Source organism: Salvia splendens, chromosome 21 (genome assembly GCF_004379255.2).
Source record: "Salvia splendens isolate huo1 chromosome 21, SspV2, whole genome shotgun sequence".
Lineage (NCBI taxonomy): Eukaryota > Viridiplantae > Streptophyta > Magnoliopsida > Lamiales > Lamiaceae > Salvia > Salvia splendens.
This window is the reverse complement of record NC_056052.1, coordinates 5,410,413-5,430,610: the sequence shown is the minus strand read 5'-3', so window position 1 is coordinate 5,430,610 and position 20,198 is coordinate 5,410,413. Positions and strand designations below refer to the sequence as shown.

The window sequence follows — 20,198 nt, the reverse complement described above, 5'->3', positions numbered from 1 at the left end:
CCGAACTCTTTGGTAATGCCGAACTGATACTCTTCCTTGGGTCGGCTTTTACCGAGCTGTAGGCTGGGGCCGAACTCTTTGGTAATGCCGAACTGATACTCTTCCTTGGGCTTTGGGCTGATGGGCCGTCACTGCTATTGGGCTTGTTTAGTACGTACCCCATCAGCTGTTATGGCTTGTGTCTATAAATTAACCAAAAATAGGCCGAGATATAAATCACACAAATTGTAAAAATAAATTTATTTATAGAAATTTAAAAATAGTATTGCAAAGGAAAAATGGCTTTGATATTTGAAAATCACTTACACAATTAGACTCTAATTTGTGGTGATAATTTATTTGGAGTAACTTAATTTTTTATTGAATTCTCAGATCGGGTCGCAGCTATAAACTTTATTTTATTAAATGTTGGCACACGAAGTTTTTTGTTTAATCATTGAGTGAGTCGTCTATAAGATTTAAAAATTGAAAATGTTTTTGTAGGTTTAAATGGAAAATGTCAACTCTTTCGCGATTAAAAATTTACTATAGTATTCATAAATTTAGAGTAATACTAATATTTTAATATGCCACACTTGATGTAGGAAATCATTAGCTTGATTCTAGGAGATTATTATGAAACATAAAATAAAAATTTAATTGATATTGCGTATAATGCATCCATGGTTGTCGATTCAACACGTTGTTTGTATATCAATAAATTCACGCAGTCGTAGTAATAAAGAAACTGACAATGCATACTAGTGGAGAAGTCGCCCACATGTATTTTATTTATTTAGGCCCCCACTAATTTTGTTAATATTTTACAAATATCAACTTTGCATTTCTTGAATATGGACAATTTTGAAACACGTGACAAGGACTATGAATAAAGAGACTTTCTAAGCTTATTTTCATTAATAGTACTAAGAAACTTCAAAGTCATGAGAGTTTCCAGATTTGCTGGTTACACTGAAAAGTTGGGATGAATAAAATCTGGAACTAATATATTTACTCGGAGATGAAAAAAACATAACATCCTCCATACTTTATACAAAATCTGGGTCATAAATTGATGAACACAAACAAATGAAAATTTATCAACAGCTAGAGAGAGATGGAGAAACCGGCAAAGACGAAAAACAATTAGAATCTTCAGCTCTGTGTTTGTTCTATCTATTTCACAAGTAAACTCTAAACCTGCATTTCAAAGTTCAATTCTCTTAGCATCGATTCGATACATCTGGAAAACTACCACGAAAAGATTATACATGCCAGAACATAGATACACACAAATGTATAGCTTTTATCAATCAGATACAGAAGATAATAACAGCAGTAAATGAAGAAATTGGGTAGAGGTATTCCATATTCGTATTCATACTCAAATCATTTCATATAATGTAGGATAAAAGGTGTGATCTAGGTGAAAGTAATACCTTAACTCACTCCTCAGCCTTGGGTTTCTTTCCAGCCAGAATTTGGGATATGTGTAACCCGCGACTGAAAGCTTGGTTGAACAGAATCCTAGTCTGCATATTCTGGAATCCAGGCAGCCATGACAGAAGGGCGACGGGGGCCATGACAATAACCCCAAACATGATGTCATACATTCGAGCTACACACATGACAATCTCCCAAACCATTGTTTTCTGCAGAAAGTGGCGAAAGACCTGTGCAATACATATGAATCCCCAGCCCGTAGGAACAAAAGCCAATAAGCTGGTGAAGAAATCCACTAATTTGAAGTCGGTAAACTGAAGCAAGGCAACTATAACAACTATTCCAAAGATGATCACAAGGAACTGAACCAAACGGTAGTAAATGTGCTCCTTTGCTGCATATTTCTCCCGAGCATAAGCTATTACCAAATAAAACCCAAAAGCCACGAACACATATATCCATGAGAGCAAGTAAACAGCAACGCTCTTGCTACCAGCAGCAATGCCTAAGTGATACACGATACCATACTGGAAAAAGAAGAAACGGAGGTTCAAAATGGTCTCCAGCATTTTCCCCCAAAGCCCAGTCGTCCTTAAATGATCTTGCTCTTCGTACCACCACTTTTCCCAGCTCTGTTCAGATTTTGCAAACACACCACCCTTGAACCATACCCAATTCATGAAGTCATCAAAGTCGTACACAGTTTTTAACCAATCAAAGCCCAAAGGGTTAAAAATGAAGGGACCCATAATCCACGAAACCACTAAAAACCAACTGCTAATAGTCAATGCTATGTACACCAAAGTATCTTTAGCTACTGGGCTGTAACAAGCATAAACAGTAAGTATTAATCCAAGTTCAATAGCCTTAACAAAATGGCTACGAGCATATAATCTATAGTTCTCAGCAAAGCTCTTATGCTGCACCACAAAACCACGGCCGGTTGCACGGTATTTTGCACCACCATGTAGAACTGTTCTGCCAAAGTAATGACCACGAGTCCCCATGGAAAATGTATAAAACACTGAAGAAAGATGGAGCTGCATTGTTAGAAAATCCCAGATAGAGTTCAGAAATCCATGCTCAAGGGAGTTCTCCACAACCATTGGCAAGGCAGTAAAGAGACCAAGTTGGATGATGAGCTGCTGGTTCAAGATTGTACCAAGTGCTCGATTATCATTGACATTTGACAAGGCAGCACCTTCAACCCCACTTAATGCCATATACAGCCGACCCCACAAAAATGCATACACGGTGAGGAGAATCATCATGGTATTGAAGAAAAAGCCAACAGTTGTATAAAAGAATGAAAGCATTCGGAAGAAGTCCAGACGATGACCCAACCTATAAACATCTCGACTTAGTATCTGTTCACCATTCCCACTGGCAACCTTGGCTTCAAACATAGAGATTTGATTCAGCCCAACATCCCTACCCTTTCCAACTTGGATGTATTCATGATGGGTAACATTTCCACCTCTCAGTGTGCAATTGAATCCAGCAAAAATATCCTCACTGATGTTGATTACTCTGGAAGCCTTGCTTATGCCTCCCCGAGTTAGAAACCAAAACCTGTCGAACACATCAGGATGCCCATAATGCATTCGAACTTTCAATGGATTTGCTAAAACACGCTGCCCCAAGGTGACAAAGCTCGTCTCCTGAGCAGACATGAACAAAGCAAGTGATGATACAGAACCTGTAAAAATGTGCTCCCGAACTCCTAGGATGGTAGGTTTTCTGATACCATAGAAAGACTTGAATTCCTCCAAGAGATTCCGCATCTTTAGAGCTTCCTCAAAGTAGTTATCCTGGTTCATGTCAATGGTTTGAATTGCATCTCCCCTGGTGAATATAATCGCGTGATTCTGATTCTCTGGTTTCCCTTCGCCAAGCTTCACCGGACCAGGCAGCTTGACCCGATATATCTCAACTTCTTTCTGCAACTTTTGGTCATATTTAACCAGGACAGAGTAATACTCTTTCTCATCCTTCCCTGACTGTACCTCATCAACATAGGAAACACGAAGAGCTTCATTAATTTTCATCAAATAAAGTATCTCCTCAGCCCGGGGATCTTTCTTCGCCTTTTGAGAACCATAAATCTGGCATGCAACTACGTAAGTAAATTTCATTAAAGCTGCTCCACGCTCATGCCCTTTATAAAGAAGACTGACTGAACTACTGGCTCTGCTCAATGTTCTTGAAGTGGGTGACAGCTCTAACAAACAGTCTGCTTCATCATTACGCCTCATGGAACTCAGACGTGGAGATCCTTCTCTCATGTCCACCTCAGAAGCAGAATCCAGAAAAGCCAGCAACTCAAGGGCACGGTAGTAATACATCATTCCCCTCACTGTGCGGGTAAGTGTCTGACCTCTGTATGATGCCCATAATCGAAGATCTCTCAGCCTAGTTGTCCACAGTTCTCTTTCACTTTTCATCCCTTCTCTACGCATCCTCTCAATGAAGTTCCTCCAGTCACGGGCATAAATGGTTTGCATGTAGTAAAGGGTTGAAATCCCATCTTCATTCTCAGTTCGTAGCTGTTCCTTGCTGAATAGTACCTCTTCATTGTAATATGGGGTTAGAACACTGAAGGCTCTCATTTTGTCAACTTGAGGAGCATGAGGCATGTTCATGAACAAGGAATTACTAAAGAAGGCAATCCTACGTCTTGCCTCAAGATTTTCTGGAACCTTTAGCATTGAGTCACGAGAGGTGAGAATGGTATGCAACCGCCGAACCCGGCGATAGAAAGCTTCATTACTTGAACTAGGCAACTCAACAGCACTCTGAAAAAGCAATGCTTCACCAGAAACTGCCTTTTGAGGAGCCAGACCATCAGCAATCAGCTGGTCACTGTTTCTTGGATCTTTCAGGAAATCTCTGATAGCCACCTCGTAAAGGGCCTGAAGAGCATTCACCACCTTATCAGCATTTAAATCAACCTTGACGACAAGATCAAGAAGACGGACCAACTTTTCATAGATCTTGGGGAGGGCAGTCAGGTTATGGGTTTTTGTGAATTTTCCCCTCTGAACAATTTGATCAATTTCTTGGAAATAAGTTCTGATTATGGAGCGCTCCTCAGAATCATACTTCACAATTGCTGGCAAAATATGCTTCAAGCTGTCGTATGCTTCAATAACTGCACAACGTCGATACTCAGACTTGCAGATCTTATACCAAAGCCACCTGTCAGGAGCATCTATTAACTCTTTTGCCTGGCTCAGAGCCAAAAGCAGCTCATTACACAGGAGCACGCATGGCCACTGAATCACCCTAATTTCCCAGTTACTTATAGGATCATTCCCGTCATTTTGAAGCAGCTCCAAAAGCTCAACCTCACGGTCAGAGACGATGTCTTCCTCTCTGAATGTTTTGATTACCTCATTCCATATTAATGCAAATTTGTAGGCCTCGACATGGTTGGATTCAAGTTTCTTAAATGGCCGGCCCAGTCCATATCTCAGCTTCAATCGATGAATGGCATCCTTGATCTTGTTCTTAATATTACCTCTTGCATTCAAGAGCTGCTCCTTAGGCATAAGATTAAACTGGAGAGCACTAGCAAAGAACTGAAATCTCAACCTCAACTGCTGCATATTCCGAATTTCACCCAAGTGATCAAACAACCCAACTGTAGCACCAACAAATGAAGAGTATATTGAGTACCAAATCTGGATATCCATTAGGTAAATCAGAATAACTGGAAGCCACAACAGCCCAACTGCAAACTGATTACTGTGGCCAAAGAACTCATGCCACTCATAAGTAACATTTTTGAGACCCAGCAAAGCCTTTGTTGGAGCAATCATGGGTTTAATCTGCATGAAGTAACTAAAAACAAACTTTGTGGAAAGCACAACGATCCAGAAAATGCTGTACTTAATGTTGTCAACAAGACCTTCACTCAGTCCTCGACCCACAAAAGTGCTGCTCTGGAACCACCACGTCAGCATATAAAATATCTTCCAGTTTGTGTTCTCCAAAAAATTCCTAATCCATGGTAGCACAAATAAAGCCACAGCCAACAGCTCTGGAGCAAGAAAAGCCACCACAACCTCAAGAAAATTAACCATTCTCCTCCTTGTCGCGCCACTATCCCAGTTAAGATCACGATCTTTCTGATCCAAAATCCTCCAGTAAAATACCCCAAACACAACAATCCACCCAGCCGCAACCACAGTTTTCAAAATCATTCTCACCATTAAAGACTTAGTCTCCCTTGAAACCAAGCTGTACTGCATTCCGATATCCAACAGAGACTGTAAGAACCTCAGAGCACTCCATGTTATAAACACGGTCAAGCACCTACCCTGAACTTCGGTAGTTCTCAACGACTGCCACGGGTCCTCCCTCCCCTCCCAAGCAACAATAATTGCCGCCTGAAGAAACAAAAACAGCATAATCCACAACTTATCAAAGCTCCTAAACAAGTTCCAAAATGACCTCTGCTCCACAAACCCAGTCTTCCCAACCTTCCGTCCCTTGTGTCCCGTCACCAAGAAATTACTCCCGAGATCCATCGGCCATTTCAGCTTCTCAAAACACCTCTTACTCCAAAAGTACTCGTTTATATCGTCATAATTCCGCCACGCAGAATGCGGCGCCGTCCCATTCTTACTATTTTCCACCTCGTCATTAATTGTATCATAAATTGGCTTCACAATTTTATTCAAATAAGCATTCTCCCCAGATACAGAGGGCAAATACGGCATCCCCGTGTTGTCATCGATATAATCCTCCAATATCTTATTCATTTCCATCGCCATGTTGTGAAAAATAAAGCAAATACATTCAGGAACAAAGCGCAAGTTAGCCGACTCACCCCAAATCAGGAGATAAAGCGACACGTACAGCAGCTCCCGCCGGTGATCCGACTCCCCGTGGCGCGAGTGCGATTCGGTGAGCCAGACGCTCGACTTGACGTTGAGGTACGAGCACCAATTCGAGTAATTCTTCAGGAGCGAGCGGCGGAAGCGGCGGATGACGGTCGGGTCGAGTGCGTCGACGTCGTCAGCCGGCGGCGAGAGGCGCATCTGCGCGTTGGAGAGGTGTAGGACGAGGTGTTCCCTCTGGTTCTTCATGCTGGAGGCCTGGAAGCCGAAGAATGCGGCTAGCCAATCGAGGAGGTCGTAATGAGGCTTCCATGGCGCGAAAGGAGGCTTGCGGAGGTCCCCGACGGAGCGGAGGGCGGCGGCGGCGGCGCGCACCTCGGGGAATCGGAGGGAGGGGTGATCGGCGAGGAGATTGTGGACGGGGATGATGTTGTAAACGTCTTCTTCCTCTCCGCTTTGATTCATAGCTGCATTCGCAGAGATCTGAGGATTTTGGAAAGGCGATGGAGGTGATTCCTGTGATTATCGAGATTAATAACCGCGACCGCCGCGGTGGTGGCGATTACGGCGGCGGCGGTGGGGTTTAGATTTGGGTGGTTTTGATGTTGATGGCGGAAATGGGAATTGAGAGGGCTAAGTTATTCAAAAGGTGGTAATGGCGGATGGAAATATGATAAAGTGATGTGTAGGTGGTACCTTTGCCTTACGTAGTTGTACCGTAAAGTTCACACTTTTTTCAGAAGGTTTTCTTGGTTGGACTAGGTTAACTCTTTAGAGGCAATTATTTGAAATATAATAAATTAATTAACATCGTTAAAAGAGTCAGACTTACTTGGAAATTAAGATATTCGTTGACTAGTTCGTCACATTATTTAAAAAATAGTACTCCTTCTATCTCATATTACTTGAGGTGTTTCTTTTCGATACGAAATTTAAAAAAATTGTATTTAATGAGTTAAATAAAGTAAAATAAAGTAAGGGAGAGGAGAGGAGAGAAAATAAAGTAAGAGAAAGAAAAAAAGTTGGTGTGATTAGATGTTTTGTTTTTAGCCAAAAATGAAAATGATTCAAGTAACTTGGGACGTAGGAGTATTGAAATAAATTTAAGAAAAATTAAGAGGAAATGTTAAGAATTTAAGTTTAAAGGTAGATTCCGCAATATTGTTTTGACTCAAATAAAATTGGCAATTATCTTACCTTCCTTATTAGCTTATTATATAAGGAAAATTGCCACAAAATATTGCAAACACTATATTTAAAGATTCTCTAATCTTTATTTTATTTTGTTTGAATTTTAGTCAAACAACTTCGTATTTAGTGTCAAGAATTTGTCTAATTTGCGTAATTTTAGTCGTATAATCTTCTTTAACTTCAAAAACAATAAAAATATAGAATCTACTCATGTGATCCTATTCAAACTTTGTACTCCATTAATAAAGAATAAAGGTAAAATTTACCAAACGTGCCACCTCATTTTCTGTCAACACAAAAGCACGCCAATTTTATAATGTTGAATTAAAATAAATGCTCTCTCACAGAGGAAAAACGACGTCAAAAAAATTACTCCATTAATTTATGATAATACTAGTAATTACTTTTTTGTTTGCTATGACTTCGCACTTTTTCTGTCTTGTTCTCCTTTAATTTTATTGCTTGAATATGAAAAAATGTTATACACTGGATTCTATAAGCTGAAGCTTGATTCATAACTAAGTTAACAAAAAATCAAATTTGGTGGTATTGTGGTGATTTATTTCATATATTGCTTAAAAAATAACTGCTAAAGATAATTTTATACGACTAGATAACGGCTGACTTATTTAATGCCCCTTAAAAACGCAACAAATTAAACTGATTGAAAATTATAAAATAATCTCACATGTAAAACACAAAAAGAGTAGTCATGGTTTGAAGGTTTCATGAATCCTGAAGCAATGCACTAACACAATAAGCGTTAAGCAAAAAAGATAAACACAAAACCAATAGTCGAGAAAACAAGAGAGACCAAAGTTCTGAGGCAGAAGATTGGGACTACGCCACATATTGGAGACCAATTTGCATAAATTGAATTTATATGTCCTTCAATAAATAGTGAATATGTTTGCCACCCAGCTCCAGCTCCAATAGTTTCGCAGCTTAAAATACAAATAACCTGCACAAATAAATACTAATTTACTTAATAACAATTTCATTTAATTAGGTATCAATTGAAACACTATATTAACTATAAATTTTAAAAAAAATACCAGATCGAGTAAGATGACAAGCCTCCAAAACTTACTCCCTGAAGGAATAAGTAGAACACCCAAAGTGTAAATGCATATAATTAAGCTAGCCCAGGTAACAAACCTGCAAATTTATTAGTCACAATTTAGAATCTTTTCGTGTAAAGAAGAAGATTTTTAACTTAAAAGTGAAGCTTAACAAAATTTTACTATGACCTAGTTGCTGTGGAGTAAGCAATCGTGATAATAAAGTAATTACTAATTGATTAATTTAGCGAATCATAATTAATAATATATATATATATAATGGGTTGTATTCATTTCCTTTTCTCATATTTCCTCATTTTTCCTTCTTAATCTCAACCGTGTATTTTCTCCATCCAATGGCCGAAAATTTTGAAATTAAATATTACATTTTAATCATGTTTAATACGCAGAAGGGTATAATAGAGAAACTATTTGTTGGTGGTTATGGAAATATCCATGATTTACTCCCTTCATGATCTTGCCTTTTATTTTTTCTCACGCAGTTAGACTCAATGTTTCCTTCTTCCATGTTTGCAATTTTCATAAAATTTTTCCGACGTTGCAATTGTTGAGTCTCGTTTGCCGGATTCTAGGTCTTACCATATTGGTTCGCCGGCGTTGTTGCAATCGTTTTCCCGTCAATAATGGAATAAGGTAATTCAATTGTTTTGTTCTCCGTGTGCGTGTAGATGTCTAGGTATCGGAGGTATGAATAACAATTCAGATCTGTAAATCTGTCTGTGCTGCTTATTGGGCACGTATTTCGTGTGTTTTGATATATTGGGAAATAAATTTGGCCAGGTTTCAGTTGTTTTCCATTAGGGTTCTTGGCATGGCTTGTGGTTACCCAATTTTGGGGGCTAGAGAATTAGTGTAGGGTTATTGCAATGTATAGGATTGAGTAAAGAATGAGCGATACTGATTATGAAACATTCCTTCATGGTTTAGCTCTCGGCTTGTCCGTTTTAAACGCTACAAGTAATGCACAATTTGATGAAGTATAATGAAAATTTTTCACTATATAATTCATAATAAGTGTGCTGCGCTGTATAGGGTATAAATATGGGGTTATAGTATTGATGTTTATCACACGTTTCTTATGTCCCGTTAGGGTTTAATAATCCTAGGGGCTAGGGTATAGTACCTACTCTTTAATAAAAACATATAAGAAGAGCTTGAGTTCGACCTAAAAATAAATCTCGTCAGATTCCACTGTACATATTGTACTTTCTAAACTTGGTTTAAATAATGCACCCAATGAATATTCCTAATGCATTGTATTGACTGTATAATGCATAATCCGTTATGCGCGATGTATAGGTTATACGAATATTTGAAGGACCGCTAGTATGCAGGCGATTTCGATGTTTTATGGTTTTCTTAGACGGTTTGAGACCGACATCGATGTATTACGTGCATTTGTAGGTGGCGTTGAAGAACTTGGTAACTCTCTTGAAACTGGTACTCCGGCAACCTCAGCTGCTGAGAAGAGGCGTATGGTTGAAGAGTTTTATGGAATGGTAAGGCCTGAATCTGTTGCGGTTCATCCTCCGGATGTCGTGAAGACGAAGGGTCACGCCAACAGCTCTGCGAGTCGTCTGATTTCAAAGAGAGGGAAGGCAATAAAGGATGCAACAATGCCTCTTAGACGGTGTAAGGCGTGCGATGAGATGGGTCATCACGACTCCAGGAACTGTTCACTGCTTAAAGAGATGACGATGGAGAAAGATGCGCGCAAGGGTAAAAGAACAACTTGAGTTATGTTATTTAAACAGCGCTTCACAGCTTTTGGTTGGGCTCTATTAGTATTGTTGTTCAAATTTGTTGACGTACTGTTATATGTTGAAACAGGTGGTTGTTGCATTAGTAGAATGTGTTGGTTAATTATTGGATTATATATAAGTCAGAGTACTGTATATATGTGTGTAGTTAACTCAATGACGCCATGGATACTTGTGTTCCCTACTGCCTGCCAAATAATGAACATTTGTTGATGCATAACGCACGATTTTATGAAAATAATGCACAAATAACCCGGATAAATGTAATCTCTCAAATACAAAAGTACGTAAGACAGTAAACAATTAGTCGCCTGTAAAGGACTACACAAAATCAATTTAAGCATATAAGCAGGATAAATCTCATAATGCATAATATATTGTAAATAATGGTTTAACAAGTATTCATAATGCACTACATAAACAAACGTACTGCACATAATATATTTCTGAATAAGTGCATTATTTGTGTTATACCGTGCATTATATACTGTGTTATTTTACATAACGTGGAATACGTTAAGGATCCTTTAAGTAAATGCACAACATCAAAACAGTAAGTCACATAGAATTTGTTGATGCATAACACACTCTTTTAAATAAATAATGTGCATTTCTACTCTACGTAACTATATCCCCTTTTCCAAAAACAATGCATCCCATAACATAAGTAATGTCAAATTTTTTTTTGGCTGATATGGACGGTGACGCTTCACTAATATAATATACCAATTACAAAAGTAAGCAAAAAACTAAACGAGTTGTAAATGCTTCGCTTAAAGAAAGTCATAAATCAAATAACATATTTTACACCCCCCTACTATATGGTACTGTATAATGTATTTGTGCGTTGTTTGTTGTACAAGATGCACAATGTATCGTGTCATTTACATTATGTGGGATGTAATATGCATTATTACTAAATAATGCAATCATCTTTAACAATAATGCACAAAGAAATAAAAGTAATGCACGTATTATAAGTTTGAATAATTACTTGTAATCCATTCATACTACATATTCCAAAAACATTGTCAACTCCTAACACGCATCTTAATGGTGCAAAAAACTTCAGTATCAAATTCACAAATCAACCACAAAGTCAAGGATTTCGTCAACCCCATCAACCTATATGCAAAACCATCACTCGCTACAGACCATAATTTTCAACCCACCTCTCGAAATTGAACTTTGCAGGTCTCTCTCTCCAATACTTTGTCGCTTTATTTTGGTTTGCAGAACCTCGGGTGTTGTGCGCACAGGTAAGGAGCGTCCGTGCAATCTTGATTCTACACATCTCTAAGCCTTTTGTTCCTTTTGCACTCAGCCCGCAATCCCAATCCTTTTCTTTCTCCCCAAAGTACGTTTCCATGTGGCGCATTACGTACACACCATTCTCCATTGTGACCACGTTGTACATCCACGGCATTGAGACCACATTAGTAGTGCAGCTTCGTACGAGATCGGCCATTTTTGTTTCTTTGCATTTGACCAGTGCAGTACCCACGAACTTCCTCTGCATACGTATTACACAAAATAACTAGTAACCAATGTCAACAATACATCACAGCTTCATAATGCACTACCCAAACGCAGGAGTAACCATATTGAAGCTTGTCTGAGTTTCTTAAACATCTAAGCCACTTAACATATTTATGCCTGCTAAAGACATCATAATGCACAATATATGATATATAATGCACATTCCAAAATAACTAATCCATAACATAACCATATGCACACTTTGACAGAGTCACAACACGTATTAATACATATTATACCCAGAATAATGCAGATATCATGAAACATAATGCTCGGTCCACAATAGATAATACACAAAATTAATTGTGCCTAAGTGTAGTGCTTAACAAAAAACCACCCTAAATAATGCATAAGTTACGCCACATAATGCCACTTACATATATACATAATGCATTGAGTTCACCCAATAATGCACATGTAATACACACAAAGACTAGTATACCATATCAACACTAAAACTCAAGGTCAGCCACACACTACACCAAATGCATAAACACGGATTCATAATGCACCTCCCACACCAAACAATAACAATATGTAAACTTTGACATAGTTGCTTACACCACAGAATCAGTACCCGTTCAGGTACAACATATCTTGCAAAAATACTACCTATAATGCGTTTGCCAAAGCAGATAATGCAGATATCAAGTAACATACTGCATATACCACAATAAATAATGCATACACATAATTGTGCATAAGTGTAAGGCTTAACCATAAACACCACACAATGCGTTGTGTACACCCACAAATGCACATGTAATACACACGAAGACTAGTATACCATATCAAGTCTGCAACTCATGCTCAGTCATACACTCCACCAAATGCATTGTTACGGAATCATAATGCACCTCCCACACCACACAATACCAATATGTAAACTTTGACAGAGTTGCTTAAACCACAGAATCAGTCCCCGTATTACTACGTAATATCAACAGCATAATGCAAATATTATGTTACATAATGCGTAGAACAACATAGTTAATTCATAAGTATAATATTGTTTGAATCTAGTCAGTTATAATCAGCACAGCCTACATAATGCATCATATAATGCACATAATGACACTTACATATAGACATACTGCATTAAGCAAACATGGAACAATCGTACCACAAAATCGACCTATGAGATATTGAATTCCAAAAGCAGAGCCGCAAATTTACCTGCAACTTGGGATGGTTGTGAGCGTGGACGTCCTCGCTTAGGCATATTCTATCTGTCTGGCAACAACGAAATCAAAATTAAAAAACAAACGACCAGATTAAATGAAACCCATTCGGATACAGAGCAATGTCAACACAGACTATATAACACACTCGGCCATCAAAATTCATGCTTTTAGACCCACATCTATAAATTCCGGTGAGAATTTATTGTCCTGCCGCATTTGTCACTGTTTCACGGTATAGGTATCGCACAAACTCAATAAATAAAGCACAGAAACGTACCCTGATGCCGGTAGGGTTTCATTGTTACGAACGACGACGGATGTGGGATGAAATTGTGGACACTTGCGGTGGATTACTCTAAAGCGTTGCAATTTTTTCACAGATCTAGGGTTTGGGGAGCGGCGATAGTGGAGAGAGTGGAGAGTTGGCATATTTGGTGTTCAGCGTTTAATGACGAGAATGAAGAGTTGGAAGTTTCGAATGTCGATAATTACGGCCTTTCCAAATTCTGGCGGTTTTAATATTGTACAATTACTATTTTAGCCTTATAATGCACACACACAGGTACCATAATGCAACACGGATACACATTGGAATTGTCAATCTGGACCGTTGGTTTAGTAGATCTAACGCCTACGAATGAGAAGAAGAAAGGATGTTTTGATTGAAAAGGAGAATAATGCTCCCCTATATATAATATATATATATATATATAAATTAAATTAAAGTACTAGATACTGGAAAACAAAAAGAAAATGAAAGTGAGATGCTACGACATCGATATTATACAAGTATATACGACGCGACATGTATTGATGAAATATAACTTACTAGAGAGCATTCCAACGAGGGTATTTGGCGGTGAACGCAACGGTAGAACCTTTTGCTTGTTTACAAACATGATAACACATGCTATAAAATAACAAAGCGTAGATGTTCCTCTCAATATATTGGCTATGGTTGATTTCCCCATCAATTATAATTGCTTGAGAAATAGGGGAATTCTGTGTAACACTAAATTATTTGAAGAGATGGATGAGCAAAAAAAAAGCCTTTGCACCACTATATATTACTCCTACTCAATTCAACTTAGGGCGGTTGTGGTTTTAACTTTAACCTATTCATGAATTAATCAAATTAATGGGAAGTATGTCGTGTTTGGCAATAAAATTTGGCGAAAGGAAATTTATATATGCTCCTTTTTCAAAAGGAAGAAAATCTTATTGCATGTTTGATAATGAGGTGATATTGTCATTCCATATTTACGACATATATAACCATTATTAAAACTAACATAAAAATAAACATTGTACTACCCTTAAAAAAAATAAAAAAAGTTAAATGTCGAGAGTGGGTTTGAAGTTTTGAACCCACGCTTCATCCATATATGATTATATTGTTATTCCAAATTTACGAGATATAGTACCATTATTAAAACAAATATAAAAAATCTTATTACATAGTAGTATATGATTCCATGTTTACGAAATATAGTAGTACCATTATTAAAACAAACATAAAACAAAAATAAAATGAAATAAAATATATGATAATGAGGTAAGATTGTTATTCCATATTTACGAAACCATTATTAAAACAAACATAACAAAAATTAAAGAAAAAATACATATGTCGAGAGTGGGATTTGAACCCACGCCCTTTCGGACCAGAACCTTAATCTGGCGCCTTAGACCAACTCGGCCATCTCGACTTATGTTTATTCTTAACAATTAATATATTTATTTTGTAATCCAGTGATTGGTTCGCACTGAAAAATGAAAATGCCTATTAATCGGTTCACGGTTGTCTTGTTCTAATGTATTTAGTAGACAATCATTGTATGCTCTAGGTACTCATCACTAAAATTTTGTCTACACAAATGCTCCCTCCATATAACAATAACAGTCCCATTTTAATTTAACATGAAATTTTAAAAATACTCCCTCCGTCTCATAGTAGATGTCACATTTGGGGATTGACACATAATTTTAGGAGGTGTTATTTTTTGTGTTAAGTGAAAAGAGAAAATAATATATTTATATTAATGTGACATCTTTTATAGGACAAACTAAAAAGGAAAGTATGACATCTACTATGAGACATCTTTTGAGGGAGTACTACTTTCTCAATCTATCATCAAGAGTCTTATTTGTTTTCATCATTGATATTAACGAATGATAGATGTTAAAAAGTTAGCATAATATAATTTCACTTAATAGTTTTAAATTAAATATGAGTGAAATAAGTTATTTTCTCTGTCTCCCATTAAATATCCACATTTGACTTAACATAGATTTCAAAAATATAAAAGAATATGAGGGAAAAAGATTAGGGAAATATGAGTTCACTTTTATATAATAAAATATGGGTGGAATGTGGGACTACTTAATATTTGTAGTAAAAAAGTGAGGGCATCCACTAAGCGGCGCGCCACAGTCCCGCGTTCGGTCGCGGAGGGACTGAACGCTCGCGCGACGCGTTGCGACACGCCGTCCCGCGGCCCGTGCCTGCGAGACACGGGATGGGCTGTCACGCCACGCACCGTGGCGACGTGGCGAGCCCCTCGCCAGCCCGCGAGTGGACGTCGTCACGCTGACGTAAAAAATCAATTTTTTTAAAAAAATCAAATTAAAAAAAATTACTTTTTATTTATAAAAATTGTTTTTATATTTAAAAACAATTTTTACAAATAATTAAATACAAGAAATTCGTAATAGCCCACATATATTTGATGGGCTTGCAAATTTATAAAACTCATTCTTGGTTGCTTCTCTTTTATAGAGACAACCTTGAATGTTTTATGTTCCACTTTCGATGTGGTACAAAGTCATTCTTGGTTGTTTCTCTTTTATAGAGACAACCTCGAATGTTTTATGTTCCACTTTCGATGTGGGACAAAGTCATTCATGGTTGCTTCTCTTTTATAGAGACAACCTTGAATGTTTTATGTTCCACTTTCAATGTGGGACAATGTCATTCTTGGTTTCTTCTCTTTTATAGAGACAACCTTGAATGTTTTATGTTCCACTTTCGATGTGGGACAATGTCATTCTTGGTTTCTTCTCTTTTATAGAGACAACCTTGAATGTTTTACGTTTCACTTTCGATGTGGGACAAAGTCATTCTTGGTTGCTTCTCTTTTATAGAGACAACCTTGAATGATTTTGTCCCACATCGAAAGTGAAACATAAAACATTCAAGGATGTCCATATAAAATTGTATTTTAAATTATGTCATTTTTATTTTTTTAAGATTTTAATTATGTTTTTCTTTTAAATTTTAAGTTGTATTTTTATTTTATGCTGTAATGTTATTTTAATTTTAATGAAATGTGTTTGTTTTAATTGAATTGTGTTGGAAAAAAAATAAAAAATGAAATTGAATGAATAGTAATTTAAGGGACGGAATAAGGGACGGAGCGTTGCAGGTTCCGTCCCTTAGTTAAAGGATGGCGGAATAAAGTACAGTGGGACCATCAAATAGTAGTTTAAGGGACGGTTAAGGGACGGTGGGGGGCCAGCGTAGTGGATGCTCTGAAAGTCAGTAGTACTGCTTAATAGGGGATGTACGAAATGACAAAAGTGAACACTTAATTAAGATGGAAAACACTAGTAGAATGTAAACTCTATTATTATTTATTAAAGAGTAAATGCCTAAAATTAGTCCTAAATATATGCTCATTTTATAATTTTTGGTCTTAGATATTATCTTTTGAATTTTTCATCCTAAACATTTCAATTCGGATAACAATTGGTCCAAAACTAATTATTCCGTCAAATTTTAACGGTTGACGTTTTTAATCCCTATTCGACCAAATTATCATTTTGTTATAAATTTTTAATATATTTGACAATAATAATTATTATTGTTGATAATAATAAACCTTAAACTGCAAACACGCTGAACAACTGTGAATTCACAATCTTTCCGTTTTCTTCGTGCCAAATGTTCGACGTTTTTTCAGAGCAAAATAAACGACGCTGTAAACTGTTTTGTGGTGAAGCTTTACTCTTTGTTAAAAATAAATGGGGACTTAACATTCATAGAAATGAAATAAAAAGTGAATAAAAAAATTAACGAAGATGAATGAAATATAAAGTAAAAGATAAATTAGCTGAATTTGAGTTTCAATAAAATAGTGAAACAATTATACGGAATTAAAGAAACAACGTCCAATTTGAAAAGAAAAAATGGCTCTCTCTTGCCCACCTACCCTCCTCTCCGCCCCCCGCCGGAATCCATCGACGGCGGCCAGAATACTCTCAATTTCCGACCTTTCCGCCGTTTCACCGCCGCGGCAGCCTCAGCTCCACTCCAAGCTAGCTTTAAAACAGCCCCCACTCTCATCCATCTTCACCAAACTCTCCAAACCCCACCAGCCCAAATTGGCCAACACCACAGTGAAATCCCTTTTCACTGGAATCGTGGAAGAAATGGGGACAATCAAGCACCTGGGTTTCGACCAACCTGACAGTTTCACCATGAAAATCCAAGCAAAAACCGTTCTTGAAGGCGTGCACTTGGGCGACAGCATCGCGGTCAACGGAACCTGCCTAACGGTGACTGAATTCGACACCGTTTCGTCCGAATTCTCGGTTGGCTTGGCGCCGGAGACGCTGCGGAAAACCTCTCTGGGCGAATTGGAGAGTGGGTCTTTGGTCAATTTGGAGAGGGCGTTGAGCCCTAGCACCAGAATGGGGGGACATTTTGTGCAGGGGCACGTCGATGGGACAGGAGAAATCGTGGAGTTGAGGCCGGAGGGAGATTCACTGTGGGTGAAAGTGAAAGTTGGGAGGGAGATTTTGAGGTACATTGTGCCTAAGGGGTTTATTGCTGTGGATGGGACAAGTTTGACTGTGGTGGATGTGTTTGATGATGAAGGGTGTTTCAATTTCATGTTGGTGGCTTACACACAGCAGAAAGTTGTGATTGCTTTGAAGAAAGTTGGGCAGAAGGTGAATTTGGAGGTTGATATTTTGGGGAAGTATGTGGAGAGGCTGCTTGGGAGCGGGTTTGTGGATTCGTTCAAATCATCTTGAAGTAATACCTTTTCTACTTGTCTCTTGTGTGCTATGTATGCCTTGTTTTAGGATATTTTCTTATTATAACTTGGTGTGTTTGTTATGTTTCTTGATGAGCTAGGGCGGTGTTGTCTTCATTGTTGTTTCTTAGTATATTTTGGAAGTAGATTTGTTCAAATCTTCGTGAAGTAATGCGTTTTTACACTTGTGTTTTATGTGCTATGTATGCCTTGTTTTGGGCTACTTGCTTCTGATCATTTGTGGTGTTTGCTGCGTTTCTTGATGAAGTATGGTGGCATTGTCTGCATTGCTGTTTCGTATGTGTTTTGAGGGGTTTAGCGTGTTGAAGTGCTAGAATTTATTGAACATATAGCCAACCTTGGATTGAGATGCTAGAATTCTTCCTTTGTGAAATATGCAATGTGGCAACCAAACATTGTGAATGTATAGCACGAAGGTGAAGTATGTAGTCATGCCTAGTAGCTTATTGGTTGAAAAACTGGAGAAACGGAACTATTTGTTGCTTGTTGGAATGGAAACCTGGATTCTTAGTTTGCTCACTCGCAATCTCTACAAATTTACGGTTGCAATTGAATGCGGCATACGAGCAGCATTTGCCGTTTTGCTTGATTAGGTTAGTGCTATTCCAATTATTACAAGGCTAACTAGATTGCTGATACTTTGGAAACCATGGTGTAGTTGTTTAGTACTGTCTCTTTGGTTTGGATATCTGCTTGACTTTATAGCTTCTAAATCATGAAAAGATAGAAACTTTTCCTACCACGTGCATTCAGCAACTGAAACTTTGCTGAGGTGGCCTAAGTTGGGCTGCTAGAACAACAGAACAAGTCATTCCTTTTGTTGCTATAGTTCTTATTGCTTGATTAGATGAATATTAGACTTATGAGTGGTGTTTCTAAAGTTTGTTAGGTGCCACTCGGGCACTTGGTGTGTTAAGTGGCTTTATGTTGAGCAATAATTGGACATGAGATATTTTCACTATGTAGTATTCATACAATGCTTCTTAGGTCTGATAGGTGTTGAAGTTCGATTTGCATAAAACACCGTATTCATTCGACAATGACTGAAATAATGCTGTAGCCAGTAGCCACCTAGGGTGAATTTTCAGAATCAACCTATAAGAATTCAACCTTTTACAACTTTAGATATCTGCTTGAGTTTATTCCTTCTAAATCCTAATAAGATAGAAACTTTTCCTACCACACACATTCAGCAGCTGAAACTTTGCTGAGGTGGTCTAAGTTGGCGGCTGCTAGAACAATAGAAACAAGATACTCCTTTTCTTGCTAGGTGTGACTTCTTGATTAGATTAATTTAAGACTAATGAAGCAGTGTTTCTAAAGTTTGCTAGGTGCCACTTGGGAACTTAGTGTGTTAAATGGCTTGTTGTTGAGCAATAATTGGAGATGGGGGTGTCTTCACTTTTTAGTATTTAATCAATACTACTTTTTTTGCTCTAATTGGTTGTTGAAGTCCTATTTATGTAAAGCACTATATTCATTTAACAATGCCTGAAATAATGATGTGGCCAGTCGCTACCTTGGCCAAATTTTCAGACACTGCCTATATGAAGTCGATATTTTGGTAGAATGCATCTGTGTCATGAACCAAATGCATAGTTCAATAATGTATTACAGCCATAGGCATGCAGTTTTTCAAGTTACTGTATCTTAGTTAGCAGCATTCTGTATGCTTGAAAAGCTTCAACTATCTTGTGTTTCTGGACCGTTGGTTCCTGCTTGAATCGGTCTTTGTTGGTCTTGATTTACTCGACATGCTTCTAGTTTACAGACGTCAATTAATTTGTTAATTTCCAGCAATAATCTGCTTTTACTTTCATGAAATATCAGATTTGCTTAGCATATTTCTTAATATTGAATTGAAAGAAGTCTCTTTGGCAGGATTAGTGTTTGCTGCTGTGAACTCCATTGATAGGAATCTCGTGTTCGTGTTCGTGTTCGGTTTTATGTTGGAGCTGGAGTTAGTATCAGGAGGTAGCTCTTTCCAAAACAAATATGATGCAAAATCATTCACTACACCAATACAAAATAGTAGTACTAATATTTATGTTTTCTACCGTTTCTTTATGGACAAACAACAAATCTAACTACTTCTCCCTTTCTCTCTTTTTGGTTA

General features: G+C 37.7%; 2 protein-coding genes and 2 non-coding genes across 4 annotated transcripts; 1 reads left to right on the top strand and 3 right to left on the bottom strand.

Annotated features, from left to right (window-relative positions):
- Positions 1-865: 865 nt before the first annotated feature.
- On the bottom strand, positions 866-6,922 carry LOC121783526 (callose synthase 12-like). The gene is made up of 2 exons (XM_042181622.1): positions 1,419-6,922; positions 866-1,179 (listed from the first exon to the last, which is right to left on the bottom strand). Exon 1 carries the CDS (start codon positions 6,729-6,731, stop codon positions 1,425-1,427), a length of 5,307 nt encoding a protein of 1,768 aa, XP_042037556.1. The 5' UTR covers positions 6,732-6,922; the 3' UTR covers positions 866-1,179; positions 1,419-1,424.
- On the bottom strand, positions 3,701-3,781 carry LOC121785645. The gene has a single exon (XR_006047029.1). It is a non-coding gene; the product is annotated as a small nucleolar RNA J33 (small nucleolar RNA).
- Positions 6,923-14,650: 7,728 nt separating the features above from the next.
- TRNAL-AAG lies at positions 14,651-14,731 on the bottom strand. Its single transcript has one exon. It is a non-coding gene; the product is annotated as a tRNA-Leu (tRNA).
- A 2,439-nt stretch (positions 14,732-17,170) lies between these two features.
- On the top strand, positions 17,171-20,198 carry LOC121783948 (riboflavin synthase-like). The gene is made up of 2 exons (XM_042182134.1): positions 17,171-18,060; positions 19,964-20,198. The coding sequence occupies exon 1, from the start codon at positions 17,211-17,213 to the stop codon at positions 18,057-18,059; it is 849 nt and encodes a 282-aa protein (XP_042038068.1). The 5' UTR covers positions 17,171-17,210; the 3' UTR covers position 18,060; positions 19,964-20,198.

Coding starts and splice junctions, on each gene's coding strand:
- LOC121783526 (XM_042181622.1), bottom strand. CDS start 6,731: ATGAATCAAAGCGGAGAGGAAGAAGACGTTTACAACATCATCCCCGTC.
- LOC121783948 (XM_042182134.1), top strand. CDS start 17,211: ATGGCTCTCTCTTGCCCACCTACCCTCCTCTCCGCCCCCCGCCGGAAT.